The sequence below is a fragment of the Cervus canadensis genome, chromosome 8 (genome assembly GCF_019320065.1).
Source record: "Cervus canadensis isolate Bull #8, Minnesota chromosome 8, ASM1932006v1, whole genome shotgun sequence".
Classification (NCBI taxonomy): Eukaryota; Metazoa; Chordata; class Mammalia; order Artiodactyla; family Cervidae; genus Cervus; species Cervus canadensis.
This window is the reverse complement of record NC_057393.1, coordinates 28,364,202-28,376,868: the sequence shown is the minus strand read 5'-3', so window position 1 is coordinate 28,376,868 and position 12,667 is coordinate 28,364,202. Positions and strand designations below refer to the sequence as shown.

The 12,667-nt window shown below is 48.3% G+C and overlaps 1 protein-coding gene across 1 annotated transcript in view; it reads left to right on the top strand.

Annotated features, from left to right (window-relative positions):
* Window positions 1–12,667, top strand: part of DPCD (deleted in primary ciliary dyskinesia homolog (mouse)) — a 22,993-nt gene extending 10,326 nt beyond the window's left edge. Inside the window, exons 3-6 of the mRNA XM_043475658.1 lie at window positions 2,964–3,088; window positions 3,419–3,552; window positions 11,718–11,820; window positions 12,359–12,667. Of these exons, the coding sequence (XP_043331593.1) occupies window positions 2,964–3,088; window positions 3,419–3,552; window positions 11,718–11,820; window positions 12,359–12,463 (467 nt within the window). The 3' untranslated portion in view covers window positions 12,464–12,667. The remainder of the gene's footprint in view (window positions 1–2,963; window positions 3,089–3,418; window positions 3,553–11,717; window positions 11,821–12,358) is intronic.

The window sequence follows — 12,667 nt, the reverse complement described above, 5'->3', positions numbered from 1 at the left end:
GGGCCAGGGCTGGGAGCTCTGGGGAAGGAGGCCTTTAGGACCTCTGCTTTCCAGCCCACCTGAAAGATGGGGCCTCCTTTCAGCAGTCAGGGACATCAGCCTGCTTCCTGCTGACTTAGGAAAAAGGCCCCAGGCGCTGCCTCCTTCATATATTCCCCATCAGACCCTTTACAGGGTCATTGAAAGTCTCCTTTCCAAGGACTGGCCCCGGCTCAGCCAGGAAGATATGACAGCGTCCCAGGGAGCTGCCTTGCACACACCAGTTTGGGTTTAACATATAATCAAATCAGAGTGACAGCAGGTGGAAACAGTCTTCTGTTGCCGCAGGAGCTGTCCTTGAGTTCAGGAACAAAGACAGGACAAGAAAGACAAGACAAAGCATGTGTTTGCATGTGTGCATCCATGCCCACATCCATGGGGGAAATAATAAGGACTTCACCAAAAATCATTTATTGGATCTTATCTCAACACGGGAATTAGTACAGAGACCTTCTTCATATTCTAACAAAGAATTTAACCTCAAGGTGTCAAAAACAGTGAAACAGCCAAGGGTCCAAGTTTCTGTGACCTGAGTGGCTTTTAAGGCCAGCAGTAAGGAAACCAGTAGCTAACCTTCCATCTCCTTAGGGTCCTTTTGGGGAACGTTTCTGTTCCAAACCCAGTTATTCCATAGACAAAAGAGTAGATCGGAATTGCCTTTCCTGGCCACACTGGCACTGTGCTTCAGGACACATGATTTAACAAGGCTCGTGATCACCGGACACCTCACTTGTCCAGCCTCAAATAATTAAGTGTTTTTCAGAAATTAAATTTTCAAATAATTGAAGCTTTTCCTTTAAATGCTAAAATTTTAAAAAAATAGAGCTTTAAAAAAAAACTTTAAAAATATCATATATGCTATTTAATATTTTTGAGGAGGGCATTGCAACCCACTCCAGTATTCTTGCCTGGAGAATCCCCATGGAGAGAGGAGCCTGGCAGGCTACAGGGACGCAAAGAGTTGGACACGAGTGAAGAGTCTTAGCACAGCACAGTTAAATATTTATAGAATACAAGTTAGCCTTTTACTGGTGATTGAAATTCTGGTCTTGGAGTTAGGAGACCTGAATTTTACCTGTGGATTTTGCAAGTGAGTGTCTCTTTCTGAGCCTTGGTAATTCTTTATACTCTTCCTTGGAGAGTGGTAGCAGGGGTTGAAGGAGAGCAGGCAAGGAAGAATGCTATTTCTCATTTGAAAGATACAAGCATTGGACTAGACGCTTTCTAAAAGAACCTCCGCCTTTAAGCTGTTTTGACTGTTCTTACATCATGATCCCATCAGTCTAAGGATGCTTGTTTGCCCTCACACCAAATGGCCCCACATGCTTTTTAGTTCTGACCCTGCACTCAGTGTGAGCTGTCCCATCATGCTGTTGTCAGTATGCCTGGGAAAAAATTAATTTCCTGCCTTATTCTACACATAGCATTTTATACATGTCCGAGTAAGAATCTAGGAGTGATCTTTTCTACAGTATAGAGTGAGATACATGGGTCTGTCACAGTAAGTCGCAGCTTAGAGGAGTTTGTCACTTCTGAATTTGTAACTGTGAAGGCTGCAACCCAGAAGACTGGCTTCCTAGTTGAGCAAGGTATTACGTGAGTAGATTTGGATGTACTCCTAGTCACAGTCCATTCACTTAAGAGAGAAGTATTTGTGAGGGAAAAAAAAAAAGTTGCCTATAAAGCATATTTCCAAGTTTTACTCTTCCTTATTAATTTTCATTATAAACTTGGAAATGTGTTTCTAGGGAGAGTTTTTGGCCCTGAGACGTAATAAAATCACACTGCAGAATGCAACAGACCTTATAAAAGCACATATTCAAGGGAAAATCCTCATTTTACAGCATACTTTTGTGTTCAGCTTGTGTGCCTTACTTAGAGCAGGGAGGGTGTTTGGGGTTTGGCACAGCTACTCAGAAGAAACCCATCCTGAGAATTGCACTCACCCCCCGGCCCAGAAAAGGAGCAACCACCACAGGCCACCGGGCGCTTTCTGAGTTGCCTAGCTCCTCAGAGCAGCTCCAGGAAGGCTGCTGGCCTGGAGCAGTGCCCGAGCTGCCACCTGGAATACCCCCATTGCCTCAGGGAGGGAAGGAGCCAAGCGGTCGCGCTTGGGAAAGCCCCCTGTGGCCACAGGCGTGCTGACAGCGGTCGGCTGTGACAGGGCTGAGTGGGGTCCCTGAGCGTCCCAGTGGGGCTCTCAGTGTCTACTGAACTGGACTTTTCACTTAAAATTTCCATAAAAGTGTGGGCCTTACTGGAAAAAAAAATCTTATGCAAACATCTGGGCTGTAAAATAGAAATGATTATTTGCATTATAAAAGGATGATTCCACTCTATAAGAAATTTATGTTATATCTTTTATAAATAATACATTTAAAATGTGATGTGTGCCTAAAATTTCCTGTAAAAACAACTGTGGGGCTGTTGTTTTAAGCCAGGTACACCTGAAATGAGTAAACTTCTCAATTTGGACTTTCCGAGTCTTGCCTATCAGCTTTCACACTCTTAATTCATCCTTCCTTTGCTTATTTTTAGAAGGAAGAATGCACACCAACTCATGCTTCTTGGGATCCATATTTTCCCTGTTACTAGTAGCCACCCTTTTCCCAACCTTCACATCATCCTTGTGCTTGAAGTCATACCTGGGGGTTTCTGAACTCCACTTGGCGCCTTTCATAGCTTTGTTTTAATTCTTTTTGTCTGGGCACCCTGATCTGTGCTTTACAAATTGTCTAATATCGAAATGCTCTCCTGAGATTTCAGGGGTCATGAGGTCCCTGCTCTGATGGATAAAAGTTAGTGTGAAGGCCTGTCACTCCCACTTTTATCCTGTTCTGTACCTAAAGTGATGTCAATGATTCAGTAGAAGAGAGCAGAACACCTTTCCTCCCCATAATCCCACTGCTTCCTTCTCTCCTCAGTGAGGAAGTGGCGTGTGAAGAGTGCCCTGGGAGCCTTGGGCCAGTGGCAGATTGAGGTGGGAGAGCCAGCACTCCCAGGAGCAGGGAGCCTGGGGCCTGAACTCATCACGGAAAGCAATGCCAATGTATGTCTATCTGTCAGGTGTCTTGGGGGAGGCTGGGGGAGCGGGGTGCTAGCCCTCAAGGGCAGGCACCATGCCTTGTTTACCTCCTCATCTCCAGTGTGCCCACCTGGACACAGTGCTCTAGAGATGTTCCCTTGAATGGATACCCAAAGGGTTTTGGCTTAGTCATCCCAGAGCAGGGGCTCCAGGCTTCGTAGGTCACAGCAGTGGCAGCCTCAGAGGAGAGCTGAGGATCTCCCATTGTGTCCCCCGGTAGAGCTTTGTGGAGGGGAGCCATCGCTTCCTACCCCTCTCCAAGAATAGTCCTTGAATTGGATTTGCCTTCTGCAGCCCATATTCGTGCGCAAAGATACCAAGATGAGTTTCCAGTGGCGAATTCGAAACCTCCCATACCCTAAGGACGTTTACAGCGTCTGTGTGGACCAGAAGGAGCACTGTGTTGTCGTGAGAACAACCAACAAAAAGTAAGTGGCGTGGTAGGCACTTGCCTACTTGTGTATGAGCAAGGTGGGGGTGGGGTTTGACCTAGGGTTAGGACTCAGACCCAACCCAGAGGGTAGAGCAGCCTCCTCTTCCGGCTCTGAGAGAGGCAGAAGGGCTTCACTACAGCCCTAGAATAGGTACTAAAAGCTGAAGGGCTTTCTCTCTTCAGCCCTTGAATACTGTAATCAGAACCAGCTTGAATATTATAATCAGCTCCATCAGGGCAGGGAAATTTGAACAATGAGTGTCTGGTCCAGTACTTGGCATATGCTGGAGCTCAGTAAACATTTGTTGGATAAATGAGGGGATGAGGAAATAACCGAGCCACTGACTTGTGATCTTAGGTGGTTCTGCTGTAAGGTTACTATGCCTTGACCTCTGGCTGGCTCCAGTCCACTATGAGCTTGGAGCTGGCAGGGAGCCAGAGCCTGGAAGGCACCCCTGTCTGAGGTGGCAGTTACAGAAGTTAAAAGCACTGGTTTGGGAGCAGCAAACTTGATCCAACCCCCCTAGGGATGTTGTCCCTAGAGGGACAGGGGGTGGGTGCTTTGGCTTCTTAGAAGTCTCTTGCATGATGTTTCAAAGAGGGTTCTCATGTCCCTTTTCCTCCTATTCTCATGGTCTGCTAGGGGCAGGCAAACTTTGGGGCTGAGGGGACAGAAGGTGACCGAGGTGGAGATCTGATCCTGGCGGGACTGCTTCTGGGCTGATATCTTGGAAATGCACTGATCTCGTTTGGGTTTCTGAAGCTCTGACTGACCACAGAAGAGAAGAGCCCCGTACTGACTTGGCTGTGAACTGAGTCAGAGGGATTGCAGTGTAGGACCAACTCCCATGAAATAGATTTAGGGCATTGAGATGGGAGGTTTTATGAGTTACTAGTCCACAGACTGTGAAGCTACCCAGCATGTCTCATGGGGTGCTCAGCTTAGGCCAGAGATGCCCCCTCCAGTTTACCTGGAGTAAGGAGGACCCAGTATTTGTCCGTCTCCTCAGGCGGTGTGGTGCCAGCCTCCCCTCCCATCTCCCTCAGGTCCATGATGCCACAGGAAAGCAGTGCGGCTTCCAGGCTCCCCTAGTGCAGCCCTGGGGTCTACCCTCCTCTCTGACCCCCACACCCTACCACTTTGGCAGGGTTAAGGGGTGGGGAAGGGGTGGAGATGAATGAATTAATTTCAGGATTATTGCTGTACATGCAGCTAGCAGCCCCTAAAGTGAGCCTTGTCTATAAATATAAAGTCATAATAATAAGGGTTTGCGTTTGTAAAGCACTTTATAGCCCTCAGATAAAAGGCAGTTTATTCCCGTTATTGTTCTCATCATTAACAGGAGTCAGTGCCTAAAGTAGAATTTAGCAATTTCAGACAACAGAGAAATTGCCTTTAGGAAAACGAACTCCATGCTTCAGCAAGCATTCCCTGGCGTCAGAGGCCCTGGGTCCAAACTAGGAACAAAAGTGCTTCTGATAGCACTTGAATCTGCAGCCCAGCAGTTTGTGGAGCTGGCTGCTGCCTCCCTTTTGTCCCCCAGAGGTCACTGTCGAATACAGATATCAAGCAAAAATGTGATTACCAGGGAGCGAGAGAAGAGAGGCTAGCTAGCTCACCAGAAAATTCATCTGCAGGCCGGTCCTCTGGGTCCCATCTCCTGTGCATATCCAACCATAGGTGGCGCTGTTGGCCAGGCGCTCCACTCCAGCGCCCCAGGCAAGGGGAGACGTTGCTGAACTGCTGGGTGAGGACGGGTGGTGACGGGAGTAGTGCCTCCAGAGGGAGCAGGACCAGGATCGGGTTCCCACAGAGGGGAGAGGAGCATGTGAGTGCTCACTTCAGGGCCTGCACTGAGATCTCAGGGTCAGTGCGGCCCAGCCTGGCTCAGCACAACCTTGGGACCCTCTGCTGGGAGGAAGGCGGGGGAGGCTGCTAAGCCCTAAACCGGCTCCTCCTCAGCCTAGTGGCACGTTCATTTTCTACTTGGAGTAATAACACGTCCTGTACCTTTACTTCCTTTAAATATACACAACTCAATGGCTATTCCTTTGAGCGGAGTTTAACTTTTTCAAGATAATATAAAAATCTATTTTCTGATCATCACACCATCCAGTGGTAGACAGGGTATGTATTTTTATTCTTGTGCTATATATGAACGATTCCATAAGAGTATCTATAAAGTCAGCATGATGCACTTGATTTACTGGCGGGGATAGTGACGGTTTTAATGCCCAGGCCTCTACAGTTTCCACCACACTGTGGCTTTTCTGATTTGACGTCCTTCACCTGAAGGTTCCGTATCTGCCTCGATTCTAATATTCTGGAATATAGTTATCAATAAAAGCCAGAGTCCCTGAAAAACTGAGTTTGCCACTTTTCTTGATGGAATTGATTCCAGTGAATTATGTCCTTGGCCTCAGGTAATAGCAAGAGATGAACCAGGGAAGGAAGAAGGTGCTTTTCTAGGATCTGATTGTGGCATCATCTGTTCCCAATAAGCATGCTTGTGCAGAGAGAAGGTTCTGAGCCTCAGCCTTAGAAGCTGGCAGTTCTAAGTGGAATGAGCTGGGCGTGGAATAGGAGGATGTCAGCTTGAATCTGGCCTCTGCCACATATTAAATCATAGCATTTTGGGCAAGGTTTCCTCATCTATCACAGGAGAATACTCATGCGTACATCATAGATTGTTTGGGGAATTAGGAAATTGTATATTGTACTCAGCCCTGTGGCCAGCCTGAGGAAATTGGAGGCCAATTCCAATTTCTTTGGAAATTGGAGCCTGAAGAGAGTTTGGCTGATTTGACATCGGTAATACTAACTCTGTGGGAGTGTTAATAGGCATCTCTAGAAAAAAGGATTCTGTGGTCAAATACGGTTAGGAAACTGAATTAAAGTTTCTCTTTGGTAGGACTTCTGAGAGCCTTAAATATGTGAATGTGCATTCTAGGCAGAGGTGACCAGTTTGTCTGGACTGTTGATGTTTAAGCAAGAAGGGAAGATGTGCCTACTGATCTTCTAAGGGACAGACTGACTACACAGGCTTCCCTCAACCACTCTGGCTGAGCCTGTGTGCAGATGTGTAGAGCACCCACAGGAGGTATGTGGGGCCCAGCCCATGTGACTCCACAGCTGTCCTGCTTCCTTTCAGCTTCCTTCACAGCCTCTTTCTCTCTAGGCCTGGCCTCTTGTGCCCTTTCTCAGTTCACTGCAAGGGAGAACAGGTTGGGAAAGGACTGGGAATGGGGAAGGGAAGGTGGCAGGGAAAGAGTGATGCAGGGCAGTAGGTCATCTCTGAAACAGAGTGAAGGAGCTGTCTTTTTGCACAGGCTGCAGAGAGGTACCAGGTTAGCCTGTTCTGTTCCCAGCGACTTCAAAGTTCATCTGGGGCAGCTATTTTATTTGAGAAAGGAATCTGGAGGAAGAAACAGGCCCAGAAGTTAAGTGGCCTGCCCAGAGTCACAGGGCGGGGCCAGGAGTCCTCCTGAGAGCCCGTACTTCCACATACATCTTTGCCCACTTTTACATTCTGAAAGGAAGGCCACTCCGTGTCAGGAGACCTGCATGGTGGTTGAATCCTGGGGGAGACCACCCCCCATCTCTGCTCCATCCTTGGAACCTAGATGGTCTGATCCTTTGAGGTGAGAATGGAGAGCGATGGAGGAGTCAGGAGATAGAGAGGATTATCACTGTAATAAGGGCATCTCCCTTTACCAGTTTTATGACGTGGGCAAGATACCCGACTTGCCTGTGCCTCAGTATCCTCTTCTATAAAAGGATGACAGAAGCAACCAACCTGAGAGCATTGTTTTTAGGAGTCAGTGTTGAACAGTGGTGTGAACAGTGCCTGGCAGATTTAGAATTCATAAATGTCACCTCTCACTATGTGGCTGAGACCCAGGATAGTGAAGGCAGGTGAGAATGGGGGTTGTTGCACATCAGCTAAAAGCCCAGGGACTACCCCACTATAAAGGCTTAGCTTTCAGCAGAAACACAAGATTTCAGGCAGCGATATGGCCTTGTTTCTTCTTCATCCTTAAAGCCCCAGTTCACAGCTCTGGGACACAGTTGATGCCTAAGAAATGTTCACTGCCTGCCAAGGGCTGCCAGGGGCTGGGCGTTTGGACTTTCCCAGAAGCACAGTGGGTCCCTCTCTAGTCCAGGCACTGGTGAAAAGGTGAACCATGGTATTCTCAGGGCAAGTCCCAAGGCAGGGATGGAGATAAGGGAGTGTGAGCTGTTCCTTGAGGAGAGAAAGCAGATGCCTCATGCTCCCTTGAAGGCTGCCCATCAGGAGCCCCTAAAAAAATGGTTTAACCTCAACCAATAAACTAAATCCATCAGAATAGACTCAAAACAGAGCTGAGCCCCCAGATCTACTCTGCCACCACCTCCCTGCCACGTGAGAGGTGATGGGAGTAGAACAGGGGTGCTGAAGCAAGTTGTGCAACTCAAGTTCCCTTTGATCTTGTCTTGCTGTTGAGGCCTAGCCCTGGACTCTACCTCCCCTGCCTGGGGCCTGTGCCTTGACAGCGTGGGACACAGGTGTGTCCCTGTGCCCCCTCCCCAGGACACAGCCAGGTAGGCATTAAGGACATACCACATTCTGCACAGCGAGGCCTTACACAGGCCCACTGGGTTCAGTGTGTGCCAGGCTGCTCCTCTCCTGCTTCTGCTGCTTGTGTATATTTGCAGGGAAGATGTTAACACTTCCTAACAAGCCTTTGTGTTCATCTAATCTCTGCTGTTTAACCTTTGACTCCCTCCCTATTATCAGTGTCTGCCACCTTTGCTGGCCAGACCAAGGGCCCCAGGAAGAGCCCTCAGCCTGGGCTGGCTAGGAGGAGGATGAGGCCGACATTCCACCCCGGTCTGCAGGCAGATGGATCGCCTTTCCCTGGGGCAGAGCTTTGGAAAATAAAGCAAACTTGTGGTGCCATTAGGATCCCCCAACCCCCACTCCTTTTGAACTGTCAGCCTTTAAGTAAACATTCTTTTCCTGCCATGGGTCCCAGCACCTTGGCGGGGAGTGAGGAACCTGGGAGGAGAGGGGGCCCTGAGAGTCTTCACTGAACAAGGGATTTCGGCAGGGAGAACAGGGCAGAAATGCTGCCTTGATGTCAACTCTGAGTCCCCAGGGCATCAGGGCCTTTGAAGTGGACTGGGGCGAGCTGCCATAAGGACCAGGCCCCTCTGAAGTATTAAAAACCCAACCCTGTCCAGGCCCTCACTTGCGTGTGTTTGTACCTGTCTGCAGTGTTCTCTGCCCAGGCCACAGCCTCATGGCAGCACTGATGCCATGCCCGGGTGACAGGTCTGGCAGCCACCGGCCAGAGCCTGGGTCACACTTCCACCAAGGAAGATGCCAGATGGGCCTGTTGCTAGAGATGAGGAGGCCATTCTTTGTGCTCCAATGTAATAAGCTCCAGACCAGGATTGGGGAACTTTAATCTGACCCTACTAACTGGCTGTGAAACCAGGCAGGATAGTTCACCTCTCTGAGCCCAAGTTTCCTCTTTGGTAAAGGAGGTCAAATTTCCTGCAAAGTCCAGTTGCAGACATTATGAGTTCGATGTTGCTATCTGGGTGGTGGTTTTTGTTTAATTTTGGCTGCACTGCTCCACATGTGGAATCTTAGTTCCCTGACCAGGGATCAAACCTGCACCCCCTGTATTGGAGGCACGCAGTCTTTTTTTTAACTTTTTTTTTTTTTTCATTTATTTTTATTAGTTGGAGGCTAATTTCTTTACAATATTGTAGTGGTTTTTGTCATACATTGACATGAATCAGCCATGGATTTACATGTATTCCCCATTCCGATTCCCCCTCCCACCTCCCTCTCTACCCGATCCCTCTGGGTCTTCCCAGTGCACCAGGCCCGAGCACTTGTCTCATGCACCCAACCTGGGCTGGTGATCTGTTTCACCATAGATAATATACATGTTTCTATGCTGTTCTCTAGAAACATCCCACCCTCGCCTTCTCCCACAGAGCCCAAAAGTCTGTTCTGTACATCTGTGTCTCTTTTTCTGTTTTGCATATAGGGTTATCAAGACCATCTTTCTAAATTCCATATATATGTGTTAGTATACTGTAATGGTCTTTATCTTTCTGGCTTACTTCACTCTGTATAATGGGCTCCAGTTTCATCCATCTCATTAGAACTGATTCAAATGAATTCTTTTTAATGGCTGAGTAATATTCCATGGTGTATATGTACCCACAGCTTCCTTATCCATTCGTCTGCTGATGGGCATCTAGGTTGCTTCCATGTCCTGGCTATTATAAACAGTGCTGCGATGAACATTGGGGTGCACATGTCTCTTTCAGATCTGGTTTCCTCGGTGTGTATGCCCAGGAGTGGGATTGCCGGGTCATATGGCAGTTCTATTTCCAGGTTTTTAAGGAATCTCCACACTGTTCTCCATAGTGGCTGTACTAGTTTGCATTCCCACCAACAGTGTAAGAGGGTTCCCTTTTCTCCACACCCTCTCCAGCATTTATGGCTTGTAGACTTTTGGATAGCAGCCATCCTGACTGGCGTGTAATGGTACCTCATTGTGGTTTTGTGCATTTCTCTGATAATGAGTGATGTTGAGCATCTTTTCATGTGTTTGTTAGCCATCTGTATGTCTTCTTTGGAGAAATGTCTGTTTAGTTCTTTGGCCCATTTTTTGATTGGAATTGAGCTGCAGGAGTTGCTTGTATATTTTTGAGATTAATCCTTTGTTGCTTCGTTTGCTATTATTCTCTCCCAATCTGAGGGCTGTCTTTTCACCTTGCTTATAGTTTCCTTTGTTGGAGGCATGCAGTCTTAACTACTAAACTGCCAGGTAAGTCCCAGGGTTCCCCCCACCCCCCGACTAAAGGGATCATTCATGGCAAATAGATGGGGAAACAGTGGCTGACTTTATTTTGGGGGCCTCCAAAATCAGTGCAGATGGTGACTGCAGCCATGAAATTAAAAGACGCTTACTTCTTGAAAGGAAAGTTATGACCAACCTAGACAGCATATTAAAAAGCAGAGACATTATTTTGTCAACAAAGGTCCATCTAGTCAAGGCTATGGTTTTTCCAGTAGTCATGTATGGATGCGATAATTGGACTATAAAGACAGCTTAGTGCAGAAGAATTGATGCTTTTGAACTGTGGTGTTGGAGAAGACTCTTGAGAGTCCCTTGGACTGCAAGGAGATCCAACCAGTCCATCCTAAAGGAGATCAGTCCTGGGTGTTCACTGGAAGGACTGATGTTGAAGCTGAAACTCCAATACTTTGGCCACCTGATACGAAGAGCTGACTCATTAGAAAAGACCCTGATGCTGGGAAAGATAAAGGCAGAAGGAGAAGGGGAGGACAGAGGATGAGATGGTTGGATGGCATCACTGACTCAATGGACATGGGTTTGGGTGGACTCTGGCAGTTGGTGATGGACAGGGAGGCCTGGCATGCTGCGGTTCATGGGGTTGCAAAGAGTTGGACATGACTGAGTGACTGAACTGAAGGGGATCATTGATCTCTGGACTGGCACCTGCAGATGAGGGGGACCAAGTGTGATATGTGAAAATGTAGTGGGGTCTTATGGTCAGCAAAGTAGGCCAGAGCCCCAGAGATCTGGCTTCTGTGATGAGTCACACGGCTTGTTCTCTTAGGGAGATTTCTCCTTGTGGATTAACTTCCCTCTCTGGCCTATAAGTGGAGTCAGGCTAACGCTAAAAGAGGGAGAGGGCCTCGGTAAAGTGCCATGTAAGTGCCAACTGTCAGTCCCCAGCTCTGGAGGACAGCCCTAGATGTCCTTATTCTGTTCCTTGTTTGCAGACATATGCTGTTTTCTTGGGGTGCTGAGGAGGTAGGGCTTGCCTGATCCAGTTGTGTTTCCCAGGAGGCTTCCTCCACATGTCTCTGGGATTGTTGAACTTGAAATATGAGTCACTCTAACCCCTGGTCTAATCAAGGAATTATGACTGGCCAGAAGGCCTTTCACTCTCTTCTTTCCAGGGTCACTAAGCTCTAAAATACTGGCCTTCTAACTGGCTTCCCTTCTTCCTCTTTGGCTGCGGGGTTGGGGGGACTGTATAGAAGCTTGGCATTAGAGGGCCTGATGCCCATCTGTGGGGGTCCCCATGTTGGGTGTTCTCACGGTCTCTTGGTGTCCCCACAGGTACTACAAGAAGTTCTCCATTCCTGACCTAGAAAGATACCAGCTACCTCTGGATGAATCCTCACTGAGCTTTGCTCACGCGAATTCCACTCTCATTATCTCTGTAAGATTCGTTCAGACTTCTTGGCCACTGTGTCAGGGAAAGGCTCCTTCTTTCCCTGCCCACTTCCCATCTTACTCAGTTTCAGTCCCAACAACTCCTGGGGTATGCTTGCTAGGGAACAGGCCTCTCCAACAGAATGGGATGAGCAGGCGAGGGCTCAGGAGACTGATTTTAAAATCACAGCTGAAACTGGGTAGAGGGTGATGGGGAGGGGTGAGATCCACAGAACTGAGGCTCTAGAAGATCCAAAAGCCTACCTCTACCCCCACGTGACCTTAAGCAAATCATTCAACCTTGTAGGCCTCAATTTCCTCATCTTTGAATAAAGGGGAACAGAAGGAGGACTTCCCTGGTGGGCCAGTGGTTAAGACTTTGCCTTCCAGTGCGGGGGGCATGGATTCAATCCCTGGTTGGGGAACTAAGATCCCACATGCCTTGTGGTGTGGCTAGAAAGGGGGCCCTGAGTCTCTTGGGTGGAGGCTGTGTGTTGAAAGGGGTGATATGATTGACTCGTGTCTTCTCCTTGCTCCATCCTCAGTACCAGAAGCCAAAGGAGGTCCTGGTGGCTGAGTCAGAGCTGCAGAAGGAGCTGAAGAAGGTGAAGACAGCCCACAGCAGTAATGGCGACTGCAAGACTCAGTAGCTGACGCCTGAGCCTGACTTCTGACACTAAGGGTGGGTGAGGCTTTTCCTGCAGGCCTGTGAGGCTTCGGGCTTGGGCCTTTCTGGCACAGGGGCAGCCTCTCTTCTCCCAGGAGCTGTCTAGCTTTTGTAAGAACTGGGCCTCAGGGCATTCCTGGCCCCCAGGTCGTGGTCTTCCCTCCTGAGTAAAGTAATTTTAAGTCAC